The sequence below is a fragment of the Lepisosteus platostomus genome, chromosome 10, assembly GCF_059453375.1.
Source record: "Lepisosteus platostomus isolate fLepPlt1 chromosome 10, fLepPlt1.hap1, whole genome shotgun sequence".
NCBI classification, from domain to species: Eukaryota; Metazoa; Chordata; class Actinopteri; order Semionotiformes; family Lepisosteidae; genus Lepisosteus; species Lepisosteus platostomus.
The window spans coordinates 16830398-16856005 of record NC_142620.1 but is presented as its reverse complement, the minus strand read 5'-3'; the positions used below and the strand labels follow the sequence as shown (position 1 = coordinate 16856005).

Here is a 25608-nt window from a genome sequence, read left to right as displayed (position 1 = left end):
TTGATGTTCAATTATTTGAAGTTCTTCAGTGCATTATTGCCTTGTGCATTATTGCATTTTAAAATGATAGAAGGCTGTGTTGTCAGCAAGACAAAAATGTTAAATTGCATTTTGCCAATGTTTTGTATTCTTTTCAAAGAGACTAGCGCTCTTTCAGATGCCCCTGGTTGAGACCTCTGATCAAGAAGTAAAATGAGCAAAATAGCCTCTGACTATCTGTACCCTTTGTTTTTTTTTCAATTCCTGGACACATATTAATTTCTTCAAATCTCTGTAAAACTGATATTTTCTGCAAAGTGCTTTTTCAAACTTTCATTTATGCAGTCTTTTATCAGCTTTTCATCTAAACATTAAATACCTTCTATCTGAAGCAGTTTTACAGGTTAAAATGTACTGTAATTGGAATTTAACAAATAAGGCTTATATTGACTATTTGCTTCTGTGTTCAGAAAGACTATTTTGTGATATGGTCAAAATAATGCTGTCATTAAATGTACTAAGATGATGAAGCAATAATATGTATAAAACAAGAAACAGCTTATAAAGGACAAAACTAATTTATTACATTTTTACATTTAATGTTAATTTTATACAGTCTCCATCTCACACTTTATCACATTGAGAATGTATTGAACTCAACCTTCATTTCTAGATGATGGTGACAGGCACACAACTGGGAATAACACATGTGATTTAAATTACATCATTGTTAAAGACAACAGTACAAAACAGACATATTTGAATGACTTTCACACTACGCTCTGTTGATTATTAGAGAATACATTTCATTTTGTGCTCTACTTAATGTGTATACTAAACAGAAATTTAGTTATAGGTTTGATAGTCTTCATTTATGATGAAAAGACTTTGCAAGCTGGGGAAAGGGTCATTATCCAGACGACATTTCTTAAACAGTAATGGACATAAACTATGTTTCTGCAGTGGAATGTGGTTATTCTGTGAAACATCTGCATCATATATATACAGTACGTACTTGTTTCTAACTGTGGGGCTGAGATGTGTGGCATGAGATGACCTCACACCAAGAACCTTAGTGGCTATCTGCAGAAATATCCAATAGGTGTGAAAAATTTCCACTTAGCCACAAAAATTAGCCACTAAGGCCCATAGAATTTGTCATGAACTTTACAATGTGTTCAAATTCCTTGTGACAGGTAATTCAAGCTTTGGCTATGTCACTGTGTCACTGTGTCACAGGAACTGTGGCTGTTCCCACTGATGATAACAGAAACTAACATTTGAACTGGCTCTTTTATTACACAGATCTCCTTCAAAATGTGTTTTGAAAAAAATGTGTAATTTTGAAGCCTGTGAACCACCCCATCCTTCTGAAGCCAAGAAGACAAAAATGCACCTGTGTTTTTTTTTCTAGAACTAGTCATACACATTATAGGAAGGATTAATAGGCTTCCAGAGGGAATCTTCAAGTCCTCTCCACTGAGAATCCAGTGCCAAGAATTAACTGCTCACTAAAGTGAACACAATGTGTCCAAAACAAATTAAAAATACTACTTGTACCTTTAAACTAATTATAAATTCCACCCAGCAACAGTTTCCCCTGGTAATAAGAACAATATAATTTAGCCCCCCTTCTAGGATGCATGAGGTAAAAATCATTTGGATGCAAGTATCAAAAAAGTAATTTTTTTTTAATGTATTGTGTAATACAAATCACCAGAGCTTCAGCACAATGTAAGATCACATGTACAGCACAAGAATATCCAGCAGTTAGTCTGTGGTAATCCATTGGTAAGGCAGGGCACCCATTATTCACCAACATCTGCACAGCTCACAGTGTCTCCTTGTGTAGGCACCACACCAGTGTCTGGCCTACTCCAGTCATGCTCACCACACGATAGCCGATCTTCTCCAGTTTGTCCAGAACCATTCGTGGTGGATCGTCTACATGGTATTCAGAACTGCAGCAGAAAGTAAAGATTTCAATCGGCAACAACGCACAATGGCATTCAGCTATATTTACCATCTTGGTACCATGTTGTGCTGCTACTGTATGTCAGTAGGGCCATTCCATTTGAAATCAGTCAGGTCAAGTGAAGGCATGTGTCTATAAGGCTCATTTTTTAATGTGCTCTTCTGCTTTGTAGCTACTGTTCCAGGGCAGTTTTATATTTTGCAAAGTAACAAGTAAAGATTTATTCCTTGCTGTGAAGAGAAGAAAATAAACATAACCTCATGCATTCTAGAAGGAAGACTAAATTACATTGCTTATTACCAGGGGACAAAACTGAAGAAGGCTCCACAGTGTTTCTTTTCTTCTCTTTTCAGCATGGAATAAACCTTTACTTGTTCCTTTGCAGCCTACGCATGCTGGCACAGCTACCAACTTGAACTACTTTACTTATATGTCGCTTATCTCCTCAGGACTCAATGTGTGTTCCGCTAGTTGCTGTGGTTGGCTCCAGCAAGTCAGCACATATTCCTAAATCTACACTGATTTGATCAGAATGGCTAGGGACTGGAAATGATCCTGAAGGTCCCTTTGTGTGCAGGAAGTTCACCTCTACATCATGCTGCAACCGACATTGCCAAACCAATGCACCTGTCCCTTGCCTTACAATATGCTGAGGATAATTTTTTGGGGTTTCAAATAAATTGATAAATTCAGATAAATTGTCCATTTTCTACCAGAGTACCAGAGATCTGAGCTCCTTTATATAATGGGCATATACTGAATACAAAATCCTCAGTGGAGGACACCTGTATTAATTTGTGAAGACCACTTTAAGTGCATCTAACATTACATCACCTCCTAAGTCTGGGACCTATCAACTTTACTGGTTTGCTTCCAAAATGCAAGCTGGATTCGAAATCTGGTAATGCTTTTATTTTTGTGAGTAAGGTTTTTTTTTCCCTTTGTCTGCTCAAAGATCATTCGATTGTCCCTCAGAGTGATATATATATATATTTTTTTTTACTCTGTTAAGAGTGACAACAAACAGACCACAATGGAAAACAGAAGTGAACTGTATAATGTTCTTTCTGATAAGACACTGATAGAACATACAGTCTGACAAAACCAATCACACTGTGACAGACAGGATATTAACTCCTCTGTAGTTTAGCCCAAGATTAAAACTGGAGATTGTAGTGTCTTTTCCACAGTATTTCTGAAAGGTGTTTTTGAAAGATAACACTAAATGCCAAAGGAATATGATGCAAAGCCCACACTGTTAAAGAAAGAGGCCTTTCAGAAAAACACAAAGGGATTAAATACTACCTACTCACACAAAACTATGAAATGCAAACTAATGATTAGTTCTCAGAATGTTTTGACTTACTGTACATCTCATAAAAAAAAACAATTTTAGAATATAAGCTTAAAAAATGTCTCCCAATTATTTTCCTAGTACTTCAGTTAACAAGAATCATTTTATTATATATTTTTCTAATAAGATAAAAACTTCACATCATGATAACAGGACTACCAATGCAAGGAATGCTAGATGTAGATGTTCCCACAAATCCTTTTACTTACCAGCTCTGGCTGGCTGGTTACACTATTACATAATGCAATTAGGTGCTGATGTGTCTCTGGTTTTATTTCAAAGCTTCTTGTTTTTTTCATCTACAGTACTTACCAGACAGTCGATATTTCCCCTCAATCTGATTTTATAGAAGTCTTTGAAACAAACAAACAGACTGACTACAATAATAATTACCTTCAAATGGTTAAAGCACTAAAATGATTTAATATTTTATATCAGTGGCTGATGAGTGTAATTTTGTTATGCAACAAGACATAACAGAAAATGTTTACTGGCATTACACAATTTTATCATTAGATGTGCTCTCCCCACCACACCCCACTCATATTGATGGGTTAAGCAATCAGTTTATGTTTGAGTTTCAAAGTTTTGAATAATAACTGATCGCTGAGATATATAATTGGACAATGATGAAACATGGCGGTAAAAACGGTTAACTAACTTTTAAAAAGGTAATATGCACACATACACCCATCATGAATGATATGTAAAAAAGTGTATTCACCTTTGAATTTAAGTGCACTAGTTAAAATAAATACTAAGGTAGATTCAGAACATTTGTATTCAGCACACTGCTAATATAAACAATAGTTACTTTGAGCCAGAAATTACATTAAATGAATTAAACTAATGATCAGACTTCTCCTTTAAGGTTCATTTAAATTAAAATGCATCATTAATCAGGGAATACATAATTATGTCCAGCCTGATGCCTCTCTCACACATAGGATAAGCTGCTTGAGAGGCCACTTCTTAACATTAAATTTTGCACTTATCAAGAGAATGTGGTCAGTATATTTCTCTGTTCATCTAGCTGAGTACGGACAATTAATCAGCTCTACCCTATGTAGGATTTCTATGAAAGGTGTGTTGATGTTTTACAGACATAACTGATGTTTAATACCAGAAGACACTCTCCCTCAGTTCACTTCAAAACATCTTCAAAAAAGAGGCCAAAATATAAATGTTTTTATTTCATACTATATAATGCTTTATAATGTTTTTACATAATCTACCCATAATCTAATATTCTTACTAATTTGTCTGTTTTTTTCCTCTCATATAGTTATGTTCCTGAACTGACAGTCCAATTAAGCTGGCAATTTCTACCATACCTCTGGTCTTTAAAGCCCTGCAGTCAAATTGCTTGTACAAAATCCTTATAATGATTTAGACCTATGTCATAAGCAGTATTTCATTTGTATAAGCAGAGTTTTGAATAATGGATTGAGTATTTACCACTCCAATCATGTAATCTTAGCATTTTTAAAGCAAAATAATATCACTCACAAGTTGTTGCCCAACATTGTTGTTTTCCTGGCTCCTAAGTAATTCATAAGGGTTGGGTCTGAGTATTCATCCCCAACCATAGTAGGACCAGTTTCCTGAAACACAAGAGAAACAGTCAGGAAAGACACATATCATTTTAAAATCAATACTACATCTACTGCTTTGTTATGCAACTATTATACACCCATATGAGAGAGACAGCAGTTTTATTGCTGGCTAACAGAAAACAACAACAACAACAACAACAACAACAACATCAACAACAATATGAGATATATCATATGTTCTACACTTGACCTAAAACTTCTTAATTGAAGACGTATTTGTTCCCGTAACATCCCTCAGCTACTGTATATTTCACGCGATAAACAGATTCACGACCAAACACGCTTTTCCTGGAGTTCTAGCTCGAGATAATTCATCTCCTTTGTAAAGTGTAAATCAATAGTAGAAGTAACAGCATCTGTTTTTGTATCTTACAAGATTCAAAATATTTTTTCAAGTTAGTTATTTTCGCACAACAAAATAAATATATTTTGATGCATACAGCTCATTTTATACTGTAGTTTATACTGTAGATACAGTATATCATGTCTAATGGTAATAGTTTAAGAAGTCTAAACATAAATACGTTTGAAAACGGTTGTACAGTATATAACATTTTACGCTTATAAAACTAACTGCAACCATCAACGATTCACAAGATAATGTATCAACATTTACACACTTCGCCTATTTGTGAATTCCAGAGAATTCGCGGGCAAGAAGCGGAAGAATGAACTCAATGGTAAATTAGAGTTTTGGAATCGCAAACCAAACACGTCTGCTTCTAGTTTTTAGGTTGGGCTTTTTTGTAAACCTTAAAATGTCTGTTTTACATTTACAAAACGCCCCCCCCCCCCAACGAGATTTACAGACAACACATTCAATTTAGATCCAACACAGAATACACTGGATAAACCCTTTCTATTACAAAACGTCTAACAATTTGCAGTACAAACTATAACACTTTACGCAATATTTGCTCAGTGCATTCCGCTTTCCACACTATATTTTTTTCATCCACACCGGAATATCACAAAGGTGAGTCTATAGGACACAGAATTCATTTTAAAGATTCTTTCGGTACCACTGGATTTTAAGGATTGTTGTATGTTTTGATAAAGTTACCAGCATTTCTTAGCACCTAACAAACATTGGGGGCGGGGAAGAAGACATGATCGTTTTTAAGTCTCGTTAGCAAAGGCTTATCCAGCATGAAATGGTAATCACGGTGCGACGCTAAACTCAAGCTAGTTCTCAGAGCAACCGATGCATGTTACAAACCAGTCGAATCTGTGTGCTGATGAGCACGTAAGGCATCCTCGGACTTGGCGTTCTACCCTCTTTCGCAGTTGTCTCCAAATCGTCCCCTGAGGATTATTTGGCGAGTGCAGCTCTAACTGGTTAATGAAGCAAGCAGCTCTCTTCCACAACAGCTTTCCTACACTGACAGCTCAGAGCAGAATGCGGAAACACCCATTGCAACGGACCAATCATATGCCGACAAAAACACTTCTGTGCCAACGGCAATAAATTTGTATGAAGAAAGCAAAGCATTTTTTTTCTTCCAAGCAGACTAAGTCCTTAGATGTGTAATGGAGAGTTGTACTCTCCATTAAGTCCAGCACACTGAAATTCCAATAAATACTATTGCATGAATACATATTAATAATAAAACCACCATATATTATACTTTCTATTTATTATACGGCTAATATAGTGTTTTGCAAAAGTCTTCAGCCCCTGCATCGTCTTCACATTTTGTTGCCTTTGAGCTTGCAGTCGTGACACTTAGAAGTAGAAATTAATGTCTGTTACGTACTGTACATAACCTGCTCCTCATATTGAGCAAAAGTCAAAATGAAAAAAAAAAGATAAATTCTCAGATCCCACTGTAGTTTGCATCAGTAGGTACGTGATACTGCAAACAAAGGATTTGTGGTCAGACAAGACACAATTGGTACTTTTTGGTGTATTAAATCGGCAAAAGCCAGCAGAGCTTCACCACCATGCCTATGGGGAAGGTTAACCTCAGTAGTGACTTCAAAGCTTATTAGGATTGAAGGAAAAGTATGGATGGGCAAAGTACAGGTACAGTATATGTTAGAGGAAAATCTGCTTCAGTCCTAAAACTAGGACAAAAATGGACCTTTCAGCAGAATGATCCAAAGTACAAGCTCAAAGCTACTTTGCAGTGGCTTATTATTATGAAAGTGAATGTTCTTGAGTCCTGGTTCGAATTGTAGTGAGAATCTGTTAAGAGACTTGAATAATACTGTCCATTAAGTGGTCCCCAAAAAACTTGAGAGCCCGAGCAAACCTGTCAAGACAAATGGACAAAAATTGTACTAAGCCGTTTTGAAAAGTTGATAGAGACTTACCCAAAAAGACTCATGGATGTAAGACAGTATTACATTGAAAAGAACGTGTATGACTCATTTTGTAATTTCACCAAATGGGATACCATAGGAATGGTTTGAATAATTTTGCAGTGCTCTGTAATATATATATGCTGTACTGTATATACTGTAGATTGATCAAACACAAGCATTTATGTACCATTGAAACAGAGAAAAACAAGTGGCAATAAAATTCCACAGCACATATGTACATATCAATATAGCAGGGGGGTCCATCAGAGATTTATCTACTCAGACAAGCTTGTTTATTTTTCAGACAGGAAAACAGATGAAAGAGTTATCTCAAAAATTTTCTGAAAATGTTGCAATCAGACCCGGTCTTCCCTGAGTGCACGGCAGTTGGATGATTTGCCACCTCTTATGGTTTTCCTGTGTTCGGCTCAGGTTTCCCTTTTAATCCTGTGGTTTGGAAAAGTCACATAATATCCACTGTGGTTTTATTCTCAAACACGGACATAGAACAATGGTGAATTTTCCTAAAGGGGCACATGTTGAGAATTTCTTACTGCGCTCTAATTTTGTGTCTTTCAACTGCGAAAACTTGAACTATCCTTCAAAAATGTAATTACTTAAGGCTGTCAATATGTATAACCTCAAATCCTGGTGTCCCATAATACTTTTCAGTTTAATTGAGAAACATGATTCTATGGTGTCCCTTTACTGAAATCCTCTGGTAATACTTCATTTTTGTCCAAAGGCAGACTTGTCTGTTTTAATTCCCAACAAAAATTGATGTTTTGAAAGACTAGAGTTCAGTTCCAAGAAGTGGTCTTAGTTTTTCTATAATCCTTCAGGTTTTGAGAGTGCTTTAAGGGTATTCCCCACATATAATCTATCTTTCTATGCCCTTTATTGTGTACTTGTAATTATATTTCTTGATGTCTTCTTTTACATGAGTACGTTCCCATGATAAAAAAATTCAAGCAAAATTACAGTAAAGCCTCAAAAGATATCAAGAGATCTTATATGTATGAGTTCTGTCTGTACTTTTAATCATAGGAGAGCTGATTCTTCTCAATCAATCAGTCAGTCAATCAATCAATGTGTATTTGTTTTAAGTTGGAAGAAGTGCTTTGCTTTGGTGAGGTTGTTTCATTTTTAGGGCAAGAGAAAAATAACATGCTCTGATTTAAATCAAAATATATTACTCGCCATTTGGAGAACATTTGCTTTTATTTGTTAAAAATGTGCTGCAATCTGAAAAGGGATGATGTTACAATAATTATGAATCACCAATACATAATCTAAAAAATTTCAATAAATGGTATGTAGTAAATATTTCAGTTGGGTATCCATCCACATTTGTTTTACACAAGTTCTAATTTTGAAATACTTTAATTTAGTTAAAAATAGAATGGTTAAGTCAAAGAAGACTTATGTGGATTATGCACACAGTAAAATGAAAAGATCTGATCTGAAAAGGGAAACTCATAAAAATGCCAAGTGGAGTAGACAGGCAGTGCGCAAGCTCTGACAATGAAAATATGAAGGTGAAAATAAAAGCCTTTCGATTAATATCACCTTCATGTCCTTTTCCCTGAAAACGGCAACACTAAGATACTGTCTTTAATATCCTCAGAGCTCTTTGTCATTTGAGGCTCATAAACAATAAAAAAATCTTTTGATTTTTAAAATAACTGTCAATATACAACAGAAATATCTTCTCCATGTATCTTTCGAAGGCTCAGTGGAAAAAGAATAATGACTAGACTCAAATGAGTAAGCAGTTTTCAATGTTTATACATTTAAAAAAAACATTGTGAAAAATTAATAAAATTTCTGAAAAGGCGTGGGAGAGTAATTCTCAGCAGATATTGTATGTATGTACTATTCCATTGTAACACCATTGTGATTTTTTGTAAATTGCTTTGGGGTGATGCTCACCAGGAGAGAGCAGCTTACACAAAGGCTTCACAGCCAAAACGTTGTGTTTTCTCTCGTCTCTTTTTAGCATGTAATAAACCTATTACTTGTTCCTTAAAAGAGTAAATTACAACAATTAAAATGGTTTATAATGTTCCTCAGACGGGTCAAGTACATCAATTTAAGAAATTAAACACATGGCGTGAAAAATGTACTGTATAACATACAGTATTGGCATTTTATTGTTTTTTTTACCTTTCAAACGTTCTATTTACTACTATAAATAATTCAGTTTTGCTATAATATGATTTGGATTATTAGTAAATTTGAAATGATTTAATTTACTCTTGCAACCAAATGAGAGCTGCGGTCTGAATGGCAATCTCTCGTTTGCGACCTTTGTTACTGTATGTTCGTCACCCTGTGTCCGTAATGGTTACTGTCACTTTAACCTTACGGTGGGGGCGAGGTATAAAAATGTATAGCTTTTGGTTGCAAGACGGAAGAGTTTTGGTGTAACACTATAGTTTTTTTTCCATGCTAAAAAACGAAACAGAAATAGTGAGCACATATACTAAATAGAAACTGATATTATCATATCAGCTAATAAAACATTAAATAATAATCTTTACTTAGACAGAAACGAAGAAAAACGTGCGATTCTGGTCCTACGTTTTCAAGAGGCTTTCTAGTGTAAGTAAACGTGATGACAGCGGCTGTAGTATAGTACAACGCAGACAACCGGCTTGAGTGGAGAAAGCGTGGTGTATTCGTGCAATTCAAGGAGAAACACTGAAACTGCCATATTTTAAAGCGCGTTTAGAAAATAAAAGCACGGACACTTTCTAAATAAATTACATGGGGCTTCATTCATATGTTTTTTTATTTTAAAACTTTTATTTTTAAAAATAATATATTTCTAGTTATTCCTAAACGACACTCTTAACTGAATATTTTTGTTTTCCGATATATTTTAGTATTGCATCTAGTGGAGAGCAAACGTTTATTTGGGACCTCTCATGAATTAGAACCATTTGGTGTACTTTGCTATTATATACAGTATATAGGACTTCTTTCTGTAATGGGCAAACTAGGAACAAATACCTTGGTTGCACTGAGCTTGGGAGCTACCGCAGGAGCTGGATTGATTATTTACTTTATATGCAACGAGAGGAAAAAAAGGAAGGTACGAAAGCTAAGACTGGAGAACATCTCAACACACGTGTTGCACAGGACGGATGGGCCGACTGGAGTTCACAGCACTACACAAGCCCTGGATATCAGAGGTAAATCGCACGCAGAATATATTTCAGTTAGCTGCAAACATAAAGGAAACGCTTGAGCAAATGAGTGTACTGTATATTGAAAGCAGTTTAGACAGGTATGGTTCCTGAGTTAATTAAGCAATTAACTTCGTGCTTAGGGTCAGTGGCTTTGAGAGAGGGGTGACTGTTGGGGAATGTTTGGCAGGAGCTTCAGTGATAAAGACTGTGCAACGTGCTGATGTTTCACGAGGAACAGTGGCTAAAGTGGTGTTGGCATGGCCGTCTGATGGAAAGACATCGCCTAGAGGCAACTGTGGACGAAAGCGCACACTCCCCGACTGTGATATCCATGCATTGGTTCAGGATAGATGAGCAAAACAGACCAACAATTCTGAATCAGCTGCCTGCAAATGTCATTCTAAGGCTGTTTCATTAAGTACAGTCTGTCAACCTCACAGAGAGGGATACCATGGTTGGGTTGCAGTGTTTAAATCTTGTATTATAGCTAGAAATGTACTTTTGCAAGTAAAGTGGTGTAAGAACACTAGTAGTGGTCTATTGAGCAGTGGAAAAAAGTCATATGGTCAAATGAGTCACCCTTTGCCCTGTTCTCAACAAGCGGATAAGTACCTGTGTGATGCTTGCCAAGTGAAGCCTATAGGCTCGAGTGCTTGTTTCTTATGGTGCATTGACTGCTTACAGGGCAAAGCCATTCTGAGTGATCATGATTGTCATCCTGATGGGAGTGGAATCTTCCAGGATGACAGTGCCCCCCTGCACAGGGTGACTGAATGGTTTGATGAGCATGGAAACGATTTAAACCATTTCTCATGGCCGTCCTAGTCAGGAGGTCTCAACCCAATTAGACACTCATAAGAGATTCTGGAGTGGTGTCTGAGACAGCGTTTTCTACCACCATCAACAAAACCTCAGATGATGATGAATTTTTTTAATGGAAGAATGTTGTCACATCCCTACAACAGAATTCTAGACACTTGTAGAATCTATGCCAAGGCACATTGAAGCTGTTCTGGTGGCCTATGATAGCACACTATCCTAATAACACGTTGTAGTGGTGTTTCCTTTATTTTGGCAGGCTTTACAGTATTGTGAAATGTCATCCTTGACTCCCACAGATTCTTTCCCTCTTTCTCCACACTAGCCTTATACCTTTAGCTAAATTTCATGCTATTATGTTTTTGTAAACATAATATGTGTTTGCAGTCATTCTCTTGCTTTTTGCCTTCTCTGTTTTAAGTGGTGTATTGATGCTTCTGTGTTTTCGAAGGAACAAGTACATCAGTTTAAGAAATTAAACTATTAATTATTAATTAATTAAGCCATGAAACTGTCATAGGCTGATCATAGTTTTAGCTGTTATTGCCGTCAAGCCTACTTTGATTGAATAGTTGAATTGTGCTGTATCAGAAACTTGGATTGAACTCTATCTTAATCAATCTGCCCATGTAAAGGGTCTTCACTTGGAACACTGTCTTTGGAGCCAGACCGGGGTGTGTTGCCTGAACAGCAGGGGGAGCTGTGGAGCCGGCTGGACGCAGTGCTCCACTGTGTGGCTGAGCTGCGGGCTGAAGTGGCTGACCTGAGGAACGGTCTGCAGGGGATCGCTGACCAGATTGTCCAGGATGTGAAGTGAGGAGACAAAAATGCTTGTATGAATGGAATGGTAACTGGCATGAATGCCTTCTGAGGAAGCAGGAGCACAAAAATGAAGGAATGAGCAATGGGTCTTCTTTCCTGCACAATGTATTTTTTTTACTTAATCCTTTGTTTAACCAGAAAGGTCAATTTAGACAATTTCTCCTTTTAAAATGATCAATTTTAGGCTTATACAGCATTAGTACAGAAAACATAGCAGTGAAAGAAAGAAGAGAGCAATCAGTAAAATGTAAAAGGCATAACATAACAGGATATGGATTTATTAGTTAGTATCAGGCAGAAATGATTTAACTATCCAACTAAAAGAACCCTAGAATACAAAGGCGGATGCCCTCAGCTTACTCTGTAAATTATTCCCTTCATTAGGAATGACATATGGCAAATTGAAATAAGTTAAAAAAATATATTGTTCTTCTTGGATAGTTAAATTTGTTGAATGTACTACATTTTAAATTGAAAGATGTAACTGAGAACTGCAATAAATTAGAGAGGTGTTTTCCCAATTTTGAGTCTGTAAATTTGCTTATGAGTTGTCTAAAGTGAGCTTAAATGGCATAATCAGTTGAAAAGTAAAGATCGCCTATTGCCTGAACCATATTAATATATGAAAGCAGTAGGGCTCAAAATAGAAACTTGCAGGACTCAGTTTGTAACTGGATGTGGTTGTGAAGTATATCTGTTGGGTTTTACACATTGTATATGGTTTTGGAAATAGTTGCGACACCATACAAGTGAGACTGTATCAAGACAGATATTACGCAACCTTTTTGAAATGATTGAGTGATCCACAGTATTGAGAGCAATAGATTAATGCATGAAGATCAATAACACAGTATGTGAGAGAATTTGAAGCCGCCTTATGTCTCTGTTTCACTTTGTTTTGCAGATTCAGTGTGGAGGAGAGTCAGAAGGCAGCACGCAAACGGAGAATCTTCCTGCCTAGGGAGCGCACCGACTCTATGAGCTCCAGCTCCATCTACTTTTCAGCTAGTGCAGGCCCAGCCAGTGCATACGATGGGGAAAGTGAGGGAGGGTAGGTTTCACAGGTCACAGGTCTCTGAACTCGCCTGTATTGCATGCATCTCAGAGTTCTCGTGTGGTCACCCGTGTGGATCCCTCAACAGTCAAAACATCATTTTGGAAACCATTTCGAACAGTAATTGAAACTGCGCCGAAAATGAGATTAAGATAAAAACACATATATGTGTGCACACCTCAGGATTGAGAATGCTGTTTTCTAAAAGTTTAAGTTTGAGGAAAGATGATATCTTGCAGAAAACGGAGTTAAGGTGTTGGTAGCAAGTTATGGTGGAAGCAGCATATGGACTATCACAATTATTTATCGTTAGAGATATGAAGGATATGTCCATCTTCAAATGATCCTCCACACTCATGCAAACATAAATTGCAAGTACCATATTGCAAGTACTGTGAGTAGAAACTTCATGGATAAGTCACGTGACCTGCATTCCTTCTTGCACACTTGAAAAGGTTGTTGGGCTTGATAAAGTGGGGGGGAAAAAAACGGGCAAAGCGACAAGTCGCTGTTGATTGAAAGAAGGGTTCCCATGGAGCTTCTTTTTCAAGAATTTGTCTCTGCAGATTTGAAGAGTACCGATCCAGGAAGGAAAACAGGAAACCGAAGGGGCACTGAGCTGAAAGCAGAAAACAAATTAAGAATCCCTCCTGCCAAAACACACTTTCAGAACCTCTTTCTTGAGCCGCCCCCACCTTCCGGTAGCCCCTGTGTGAATTCCTGTTACAGCTCCAGCGCTCCATCTTATTAGCGTCCAAATGCACTTTCACTCTTACCTGGGCTCCCGCTGGGACTGACCTGTGTGCTTCCCTGCGGTGGTGGAGAGGAAGCACTGGGGTGGCAGGCAGGGAGGCTGTGCAGCTCTGCCCATCCTTGGCACAAGGACGCGCCCTGCCTGTGCAGGCCTCGTTGGCTTTCTTGTTTCAGCATCCGATGTTTTAGCTGTGCCCTCATCAGGAAAGGATGCTTCACGTTAGAAGTGTTAAAAACTTCCCTACTTCCTGACTTTGAGGAAAAGAAGCAGAACAATGATGGGAAAGTGGTTATTTTCCCTGGAACCTCTTGAGTGAAGCTTCAGGGTCATCCCATTCCGAAACAGTGCAGAGGAGCTATTTTTGTGAAGTGCGCTGTTTAATAGAGTACATGTGAGCCAAAAAAAGCTTTGGGTGTTATATAACGCTTGTGTTATGTTTTTTTTTGTAACAAAGGCGGAAAAAAAGCCTTAGAAAATTCAGGTCAGTTAGCTAAAGGTGGCACAGATCCAACCGCATCAGGAGATCTCTTCAGAAAATTGCAGGGCACTTAGGAGCCATTTAGACTGTCATTGTTTTTATTCTTTTAACTAAGCTTTTATCAGAAAGGGAAAACATGGGTGTCTTCTTCTTTTGGAGTATTTTTTTCCCATCACTCAACACATCAAAGACATGATGATTATAATTAGGAAATGTCAAAGAAGCACAACCACCCAAGGGTGTGCATGATAACCTTTACAGTCCCAAACTTTCTTTTTTAATTTTTTTGCTTTCTGGCTCGTGTCTTGTCAGGTCATTTATTTTTATACTTTAGACAAATGTTGATAAAGTTAGATACATTTGTCAATTTAATTGGTGCTTGGAAATATTTAGCTAAAATGATGACAACAAAACAAAATATCTTTCTTGTGGTAATGTACTGTAATCTAAGTCCTGCATTAATGCCAAAATTAAGTAAGGAAATCTTATCCAATCGATCCTGCTTTTAGACTGTTGGTCTCAAAGATCCATGAGAAATTTGTATTTAATAGTTAATAATATATTATAAAGATTTGTTAAATAAATAAATATTTTTAAGGCTAAAATATTTTAAGACGAGGGATTGATGATAAATTTGTAGAAGAGCAGCATTATGAGTTATTTATAAACAAAGTTAAAATATTTTAGCTTTAACAAAGCTTCAATATGTCACCCATCCGTCCTTCCATCTGTTTTCTATCCACCTTATCCAATTTGGGGTCGTGGAGGAGCTGGAGCCTATCCTGGCAAGCAGCAGTCCATCCCAGGGCTGTGTTATCATTCACATATTCAAAATGTTTTCATGAACAGTAAAGGTTTCTCTTTTCTTGACTTCTCAGGTACACGACTGCTAACGCTGAGTCCGATTACAATGGAGAAACGGACAAGGACACGGATGAGGAAGATGAGAGTTGCGCAACGGTGAGGACGCTTCGACGAGACTCGCTCTGCCTGGATGACGATGAGCCTTCCTCCCAGCTTGACTTCGAGCTGCCCAGTGATGAGCTATCCCTCCTGCTGGCGCAGAGTGACAGGCTGCACACTGGAGCCAAGGAGGAGAAGGCTGAAGGCTTTCACCTGCTGCTCACAAACAAGCCCCTGGTAGGTGCAAACTAGAGTGACAACAGGTATAACAGCAAGAAATGTACAGAAGTGAATTGAGTTTTGGCCATGAAGATAAACTGACTCCTGGCATATTTAAAACAACTGCATTAAGTACTAGACATCAGTTCATACATCCATTTTCTATCCACTTTATCCAGTAGAGGCTCACGGGGGAGCCAGAGCCTAGGATGGACACCAGTCTACCACAGGGCACACACAGATGCAAATACAGACATACTCACATGAAGTCCAGTTTTCCTAGAAGCCAAATAACCTACCAGCATGTCTTTGGACTGTGGGAGGAAACCGGAGTAACCAGAGGAAACCCACATGAACACGGGGAGAACATACAAACTCCATGCAGAAAGGACCTCAGGTCCTGAATTGATCGCAGGGCTCCCTGTGCTGGGCAGCAGCAATGCTGGGACTAGAAATAAAATGCACAATTCCAAAAACAAAGCACACAATACATTTGAAAAGGTGCCATATGTACCTTTCTGGAAATTATACAGGCTGTAAGTCATGATACGTACTAGCTTCAAATGCAAACATCAAATTTTCTGTTGGCAGATCATTTAAAATGCTTTATTAGCATAGTTACACGAATGCAGCTGTTAGAAATTGCTATAATGTGTTCAAGTACTGTTACTGCTCTAGAATCAAACTATGGGTTATTTTGTCCTCCAGTGGTAGTCATGACAGCCATATGCAGTTGGTCCAAGGAAATAAGTTTCCTAATTATTTTACAGATGTAATCTACTTTTTATATTTTTTATGCATAAAAAGGACTAATTAATGTGTATCCTATTTACATGTATTTTGTGTGCAGCACGTCATGGAGCATGATTTCACAAAAGCTGCTGTTTAAAGTTACATTTGATAAACTATGAAGATTAAATGTAGTTTCTGTACCCTGCCTGATGTAGCTGGTCCCTAGCTACTGGGTACACTGAACCCTGGTCAACCATTCACACAGTTTCACTCCACAGATGTTTGTTAAGGGTTTGTTCTGGGCTAGGTCCAGTCGTCTTTAGAATGCTGTTCTTATCTAACAAGACAATGTTGATAGTATTGATTGAGAAATAATGGAAGACTGTAAGTTACAGATAATGTATCAGTTTAACACCTGTTGAGTAATAATAAAGCTACCATGTTGTTGTCTGTATCCCCAAGAAAAGGCATGTTTTAACATAATAGAAGATTCTTGTTTTGGTTTAGAGAAAGCTGTCTGGACATTATGGGGCTTCTATCCACAGACCCTTTCAACCAATTACATTCTGCAGCAGAATCCATTGTGCTCATGTGATCTTTTAGGCGACACACCAAGCCTTTTAACCTCCAACTCAATACCTCAATGTGCGTAGTGTCAGGAACAGTTAAATCAACTCTACTTGACAAATCCAAATGGGCAAAAATCTTGCTTCCTCAACCATAGATGAAGATCCTTTGGCACGATATCTTTAGTAACCCTGAACGGCAGGTTACAATCCCACAACTCCATGTGAAAGTATGTTGAAGCTGCTCTTGTACCCCCAACCGTATGTGGAAGTAGATCAAAGCTGTGGATGTAGTTCAGACTTCAGCATCAATATTCAGTGTAGAGCATTATAAAGCTTTTTTCAGCTTAAGCCAATTCATTGATCCCATCAAAGATACACCAGTTTTCTCCCTCTGTCAGAAATACTGGCTCAAATTGGCATGGCTATATTCTTGCTCTAAAGTGTCGATATGTATCTGTAATCGTTACTTTGTACCCAAGCCATATAAACAAAGACTTTGTACTTCTAATGAGTGTTTTTTTTGTCCTGTCACACACAAAAGTTACTAGCTGTGGTACCTGGCTTTACCCAGGGAAGGAAATGAACAAGCTAGCCTGTTTCTGTGTGCCACATTTTCTGGGAGTTAGAATAACTACATAACCATAAATGTTAGACTTTGCACAAAAATGCATAAAATGCCACGTTGAAAGGCACAGATTCACAATTTAATTCTAAGACTCTTTTGTCATAATTTTGCACCTGTGTTCCAAATGTGGTGCTGATTAGGTAAACAATAACAATAGTAAGGCTACTAATGTAGATTATTTAAAAAAAGCATTATTGGAATATACCTATGCTGCTATTTGATTGACATTCAAAATAGGATAAATTCAAATTTTGAATTAGGTCATATTTTATACACTGTGTACATGTGCTACAGGAATCCATAATATATATATTTTAAACCCTTCTGTCCTTCATCATCTAAGTGCCAGATTGGTACTAATTGGATGAGCAGTATTAGAATGCACACAGGACAGACATACACATTGAGCTTTATATGTAAGATTGTTCAAATCCAGCCTTTGTAATGTGATTGATAAGAAACAATTTAGAGTGAGACAAAACAACAAGTTTAACATTGGATTGAAATTTATATATATTTAAGTATATATAATGGCTGTTTTAAAAGCAAACGTTTGCTAATGGGTAGATAAAAGAACATTTATAGAATTTCCTAGTTTACAACATTCTCAGTTTGGCAGCATTACTGAGGTTACCATCAGGCAATTGTAACAAGACAACAGCAAGGGACTCAAAATGTTAAAAACATGTAATCGAAAGCTTTGAAGAGCTTTTATCTTAAATTAAAAATTCTTTGAAGGAAGCAATATTTCACACATCGCGCGGAAGGAAATGCCAAGACCCTGATACAAGCATGGCAGGGGACACTGTGCTATAATTGGATGAATTCTGCAGAATTGTTGAATTTTAGGAACACATCCTGTTAACCAGTAGTTAGTCGAAACAGCTGTTGCATAATATGAGCTAAAACGTCTGTGGCTGTCGTTTTACCCATTTTAACATTGTTCAAATATTTCCACTGTGGTACACTTCTGGAGTAGCACGTACACTTGAGCAGTTGCTGCACTTTGGTATTAACTCTTGTGGTCACAAAAGAGTAAGCATGGGCCTGGAACCAGTTTACAGTTAATTTTCTTTATGGGCAAGAAGGGATAAGCTCTACCAGTTTACAATAAAATATATTAAAAGGTAAAAACCCTAAAGATTATTTAGAATTTTGTTTTGGGGAAGTAACTTTGAGAACTGTATACAAATAGCACCTTAAAATTGGGCTGAGAGAATTACCAAATTCATGCAGAAGTGGCTTAAAAGGTTTATTTCAGTTGCCTTCCCACTCATTTCTGCTTTACATTGGTAAAACACAGAAAATATAGCTCTACGTAACTTTCTTGCAACTATATAGCTCTTTTCTATCCCAGAGCTCTAAACATATAGGTGAGGACCCACTTCTTCAACCACAGTAATGCATTTCTCCAGTGGGTGGGGCATGCCATTCATTATACTGTACAGCAGCAGTCTCACTGCAAAAAATCGAGAAATGAGAGAATACGTCATCGTTTGAATTAAAGGTAATTTAGGCTAGAAGGTGGTAACGGTGTTGCTGGGACAGGACCTAGTCAAGATCTGTTATTAGCTATAAGCAAGTTATCCTCTTAACTTTGGGTATACTATTCCCCCCTCAGTATGGCGATAGTAAAGAATTCCAATGGCGACTGGCACGTTCCTATAATGACATGTGTGAGATCACAGAAGACAAAGAAGAGAGGAAATCCTACGCTGAACAAGGTGATGTACTTCATTTTCTCCTTCCTTGGCCAGGGATTGAGAGACAATTTACCTAACATTTCAGTTTCTTCCAAACAGCAAGAGCCAGAAAGTTCAGTATAGCGTGTGATCTTCTATTTTGTCAAAAAGGGTTTGTGCTACACATCTTATTAAGGTTTTGTGAGCTTTTATCATTGATCAACAGATATTCAGGACTGTGAGTGGAGAAGTGGAAGCTTACAGTTTAATTAATTTAATTAACTAATGGGATTAGGTGCAGCCTGCAGCTCACAAGTGGTAGCCCACATAAGCTAAGCAGGGCTGAGCCTGGTCAGTACCTGGATGGGAGACCTCCTGGGAAGCTGTGGTTGCTGCTGGAAAAGGTGTTAGCGGGACCAGTGGGGAGCACCCACCCTGTGGTCTGTGTGGGTCCTAATGCCCCAGTATAGTGACGGGGACACTATACTGCAGTGGACTCCGTCTTTCGGATGAGACAAGGTTCTGACTAAAAAGCATATGCAACCTATACTTTTCATTTCAGGTAAAAAAATATTTTCTAAAAAAAGCACCTTTCATACAAAAAATCTAAACTGTGGAATAATTAAATCATATATACAGTATATATGCATCTAGTCCTCCACATTCCCAGGGAATATGTTCCTGAACTGCCCGCAGATAATGAAAGACAAATACACTGTGAAAAGTCTCCTCTACACTAGATATACTGTATATACCATGAGTATACCTAATATGTCTTGTAAGTAAACATAACAACAGAGCATGACAGAAAATAAATGCAGTGCTGCAGTTTTCCATTATAAAAGGGACTATATTAAAAACAAACATGAAGTGCATTTCTTTTTAGTTACTGATAACGGTAATAGTCAGGTAGATGTGATGGGTATTGTATGCACATGAACTACTTTACATTCTGTTGATGGTGATGATTGGTGAATCCGATGCCAAGAATGAAGTTAATGATTTTACAGTGCTGTCTTCCCTTATTTGTGTTTACATGTGTATAATGATTTTAACACGCACATGCCAACTAAAAGCAGCAAAAGACTGTGATCATGCATAGTCCGATGCAGGGGTGCAGAGTAAATAGAGAACTGGGATGAGATGTGGTGGGTAAGGCTGAAGAAAAAAACGCATGCATGAATTTTTAATTGAGTAATGGAGACTGTCCGAGAAGTTTCTGGCTTCTGAGAATGTTCTAGAAGCCTCAAGATTGCCTCTCGAGCCAGGCGTGGTTCAGTGTTTAAGGATTTCTGTACTTTTAAGTGTGCACTTAAGTTTGCATATAACCATTTAAGAATAGTCAAATTAATAAAAAATCACCCTGCATTTAGAATTAAATATAGGTGCAAGCACAGACAGGAACATTACAGAGTTGAAGCACATGAAAAATATTGTTTGTAAATCACAGACTGACAGAGGTTTCCTGTAAATTTCGATCAACTTAATTTACTGTAGAACTTTGACCTGTTAAACTGTTAGTCTTATGCATATTCATGGGAAAATGGACCTGATCCAGCAGTGAATTGAGAGATCAATATCTTCATCACAGCATAAGTTTTATTCTAGTTAGAACAGCAAATTGATTACTCAAAATGGACTTTGCACTCCATTCACTTTAATCACTAATTATAAGTTGATTCTGATGCCAGAGGACATCTCGGCAGGTTATTTAGGTTGAATGGCCCAATATGTTACTGCAGCATCTGACTAGAAATTTGGTTAAGAAACCAACTATTCTGGAGGCAGTTTTTGCAGACATGGATGAAAAACAGGCAGCTCAGTCCCCCCGAGCTGTCAATAAGGATGATGAGGAAAGTAAAACTTTAACTTGACTTCATATGCAGAAGACTAATGCCTGCATTAACTGATTTAACTCGAAACAAGTGAGGTATTCTCATTGTAGACCAGGCAGCTATAACAAGAAAGTCTGTAGTGGTAAAAGCCAGGGCCTACAGGGGTCTTGTATGACAGTCCTACAGAGTGTAAGGATTTATATGCTGTGAAGACCTGTGGGTAGAGGCAACAGGAGACATCCACATTACAAATGGTCAAACCTGGGAAAGACATTTGCAGATTCAGAGCGGAGGTTAGGGGGATGAATGTCTGACTGGGGAGAACTCGAAGGGCAGAGTGTCAAATGATGCTGAGCAAAAAGAGAATTGAGAAAAAAAAAAGAGAAAAGAGAAAAGGCTCAAGAGAATTGCTTTAAGGGGAAGTCTGTACCACACTGTAGGCAGGTAATAGACTGAGTGATTGTGGATGGTATAGCCCAGTATTTCTTAAAGGTTCCCTGTGAAAATCTACATTAAGGGGAGCCTATGGTGATGAGTGTTTGCTCCACTTATTTGCCGCTTTACTAGATCATTTTTACTTCTTTAATTGACATTTTCATAGTATAATACTGGGCGAATTCTACTAAATGTCTGCTTCAGGAAAGGGTGGCAATCCTGCAAGTAGTTATTAATCAATAAATGACAATGTCATACATATGCTACAATTTCATACCAGTTGATTGACAAAAGCATTAATAATCATTTTTATTGAAATGGTGTGTGAAAAAAAAAAGATAGGTGATATACAATTGCGATTAATTTGCGTTTCTGTTTATCAGCATAACTTTATAAAAGAATCATGACCTATGTGATATGACTTAAGAATTTTGTTGTTTTTTTTCCTGTTGCTTTCTGTTGCAATTGTGATACCTAGTAAATATTCCTGTTTTAAGGACAGATTTTGTCAACATTCTGTATTTTATTCCCATGTTATCAATTTATTTTGCATGGGGTTCATTCTGTCTCTTTTTTCCCCCGATACCTTGTGCACGGAGCTTGATGCAGCTGTTTCATGTCAGTGATCAATGCAATCTGTGAAGCTGTAAGAAAAGCTTTTACATCTGTAGCACAAACATGGTAACTAACTCATAGCTAATGGGATAAAATGTGTAATGAAGGCTTTCACGAGGGCAGGTCTTAGAAGATGAAAGAGTTTCCCAATGCAGTTGAGCGAAGTTTCAGAACAATATGTTACCATTCCTTCAGTCTTTTTTTGGCATCAGTTGAGGAAGTGGGAATAAGAACAGACGCCTTGGGCAGGGCCTGGTGCACTAAATGGACAACAGCTTGCCTGGCACAAAATCAACCATGGCACAGACCTGCTCTGACTGAGATCAAGCACAGATTGGGCTTCTCCAACCAGCACTTGTCCAGAAACCAGCAAACCTGGTTTTGTTCTGAAGGGACTCCTGGCCGTGTTGTGGAATTCCTTCAAACTTGTACCCCACTGCAGTCTGTATTTTTCTCTTGTTTTGATAGGTGCGAAAGGATTCCCACCTTTTCCAATGTTTTGTTACAGCAGTTTTGTATTTAATACTGCTAAGGGGCTGATTTGTATTCTTGGAAAGCTATAATTGATGCCTTTTGCAGCATGGATAAAAGTTAAACTGATGATTTAGTGAGGCATGCTGACTTCCTTGTTTTCTGTAAGATGAGGCCTTCTCTAGCTAAGGGCCTTGTTTTCTTCCACTTTGATTAATCATGAACAGTTCATGATTTGCAGTTGTTCTTGTTACCTCAGAAACCAGAACAGAGCTTTTGACCCTTTGGGGCCTATGTGGTGTTTCTAACTCAGCTATCCTTTCTATGACGCTTAACAGAATTGTTATTTTTTTTATTTTCCCCATACAGAGATAAGAATAGCTTTGGAATTATGGACATTAAAGAAAAGTCACATCTCATGTGCTAGCTTTAAGACAAAAATAAGTAAAATAATGTATGAGTAAACATTTTATGTTTTATTTGTAATGTATGTGTAGGCTATTAATACCTGAGAACATTTTGTTATTAATAGGCGATGCTTTTTATCTCCTGGTGAGGTGTTTCCTTTGACCTTTATTTTGGGGAAAGAATAGAGAAAAATGTTCAGGATTTGTATTTGTTGTAGACAAAACATCTATAAATGTTATCTCAGAAAAAGTTTATTCATAATACAAATGTTCCTTTTCTATGTTTACTTTTGAAGTGAATAATATTTCAGAAATCAATTGCTCATTTTGTTACAATTTTTCTGTTTGACTAATTGTTTGAATAGCTGCCTGTTTTGGCAACGTGTACATTTTATGTGTACTGTATGTAGTCCAGGTAGTAAACAGAATGGAAATGTTCTCTTTTAGCTCCAAATATGACTCAGTCATGCTTAAAGGCATTATCATCGCTCATATTTTTTTTAAATGTGTCTTCCACCTATAATGCTGAATCTTTTGAAGGTTGTGTTCAAATGGTGGTGGTATTGAGATTATTCATTGGCAGACCTGCATGTTGTTGCCTCACTGCAAATGGGAGAAATTTGCCTGTTTCCATTGCTTGTCTGACTTGAGTAATGGACCTTGTTGTGAATGTTGCCAGAGAATGGAGTTTCTGAATATAGGTGCTGTGTCATCAGATTTTACCATACCCAACTGTCATTTACCTTTTATACCATTTATTCTTTAGTCAGTCTAGACTAGCACACAACAGTCCAAATATTTTTCCATAACTAATTTGTTTTTAATTTTTCATTAAATGTTTTCTCAAAATATATTGGAAGGAAGAATATTCCTTTTTTGAACAAAATTATCCTTCCTGTTTTTTACACACTCTCCATTCTTCTTTTGCCTGTTATATTCTTGTTTTCACTTGAATTTGTATTTAATTTTTAAAGAACAATGAGGTGTCTGATTTTTTTTTTCATATCTGCAGTTTTATGCAGGTGTGCTTTTTTGGTGTTGAAAGGGTGAGGCCTGTTGGTGTGTTTGTCCACCTGAGGGAAACCATGGCTGTTTTTTCTTCTGCATTATTGATTTCAGATGGCCTGTACCTCTACCAGCTGCTCCTCATTAACCCTTCTATAAAGAAAGATGTTTACATCTCTTTTCATTACAGTCCGCCCTTTGTTTCAGTACTGTTTCGCACACCATTTGGATTATTTTTTCAAGCTACTGTGTGAAAGTCTCTGTTTTTTACCACAGTGACCTTAACCCTTTTCTTTGACCCCTCCACTCTAAGTCTGGTCAGTGTGCATGTCTCTGTTTTAACCTTAAGTGATCTCAAATTCTCTAAACAATATCACATCTTCTATACAACTGCTAATTATTATGGGCAACACACATTTAAATATAATTACATCAGTGGAATCCTGCCCATTAATTTCTTTGGAGAAGATGGATTTTGCTTTGAATTTGTAAAGTACAAAAGAAGTTACTTGTGTTACTATCAGAGGAAATATATTTTTTCATTCACTGACTCAGGAATAAGTAAAAGGCACATCATTTTGTATTCTTTTAAAGTCATACAGAGGCATAGTGTGGTATTTCTTTTGGGGTGTGTCACCTAATTCAAACAGTTTTGTTCTCTGATCTTACCCAATATAAAAATGTTGAATAGGTCCTTTATCCGCAATGTGACTCCACTATAATTTTGAGTGTCATAGGTCAGTGGCCAACAATTAATAATTCTGAAAGGAGTACGTAAAAAGAAGTACTATTAAAGAAATTGGGCAAAATTTACAGTACATTGAAGAGAAACACATTTAGAGAAAAATAAAATAGAGAAAAACATCTCTTAGTTAAGTCACATGCCAGGTTAGGGTTTAAAGGCCTCCAGAGTAGCTCAAGCAGTAAAGGTGCTTGTCCAAGTACAGGCTCACCTGTAGGATTGTGGGTTTGAGAGTGTCATGTTACCATCTGTCTGTGATGGGGATTCCACTGTGTGCTGCTTGCTTTAGAATGAAATTAGTAGGCCAGAGCTCTCTCAGCCCTGCAGTCTCAAGGATGCCTGCGTGTCTGCTGTACTGTCAGTGAGGGACTGCTCAGACTTCGTTATGAGACTGTGTGGCCTGTGATGTGTTAAAAGACAAGTGGGTTGAAAGTGGAGAGACAGAGGAGTCTGACTTCCCTTCCTCATTCTTTCCCCTCTGCTGTCACTGGGTTCATAGCTGTGAGCCAAGATTAGCACAGTCAATTGGCGATTTGAATCAACCAAAAATAAATGGTGATTCTACATTTTAAAAAGAGAACTGCTGCCTATCTAGTGCCTTTAACCTGAGGAGAATTCCTTTACTTTGCAGATTGAATTTAAACGTACTATCTCACTCCAAACCTGGTCAACTACAAATTGTAAATCCAGTATTTGTTAGCTGCTTTTAGTTTCAAAGGGCCTTTTACGGAAAGAAAGTCCTGCATCAATATATGTTCAACATTTATAATCTCTGATGTGCATGTGTATTGATGTTATGATTATGGCCTCTGCTCTCTTATATATCATAGAAATGTTAGAGCTGAAAAACAAAAGTGAAGACCATTCTAATGTTTCTCATCTCTTCTGTATCTTTTCCCTATAGGTCGAGAAGAAGCAGAAGCAGCTCTCCTGAAGGATGACCAAAGCGCTGAATGTCACAAGTGGTATGGCTCAAAACTTTGCTTCGATTTACATTTCTGAGTATTTGTTCGTAC

At 37.4% G+C, this 25608-nt stretch overlaps 2 protein-coding genes across 2 annotated transcripts in view; one reads left to right on the top strand and one right to left on the bottom strand.

Annotated features, from left to right (window-relative positions):
- Nucleotides 1-538: 538 nt before the first annotated feature.
- On the bottom strand, nucleotides 539-6321 carry gchfr (GTP cyclohydrolase I feedback regulator). The gene is made up of 3 exons (XM_088648473.1): nucleotides 6144-6321; nucleotides 4818-4912; nucleotides 539-1940 (listed from the first exon to the last, which is right to left on the bottom strand). Exons 1-3 carry the CDS (start codon nucleotides 6177-6179, stop codon nucleotides 1811-1813), a joined length of 261 nt encoding a protein of 86 aa, XP_088504599.1. The 5' UTR covers nucleotides 6180-6321; the 3' UTR covers nucleotides 539-1810.
- Nucleotides 6322-9659: 3338 nt separating this feature from the next.
- rmdn3 (regulator of microtubule dynamics 3) overlaps nucleotides 9660-25608 on the top strand; it is a 63795-nt gene continuing 47846 nt past the window's right edge. The window contains exons 1-6 of the mRNA XM_088648464.1: nucleotides 9660-10428; nucleotides 11880-12057; nucleotides 12971-13117; nucleotides 15231-15492; nucleotides 19022-19124; nucleotides 25497-25557. Of these exons, the coding sequence (XP_088504590.1) occupies nucleotides 10224-10428; nucleotides 11880-12057; nucleotides 12971-13117; nucleotides 15231-15492; nucleotides 19022-19124; nucleotides 25497-25557 (956 nt within the window). The 5' untranslated portion in view covers nucleotides 9660-10223. The remainder of the gene's footprint in view (nucleotides 10429-11879; nucleotides 12058-12970; nucleotides 13118-15230; nucleotides 15493-19021; nucleotides 19125-25496; nucleotides 25558-25608) is intronic.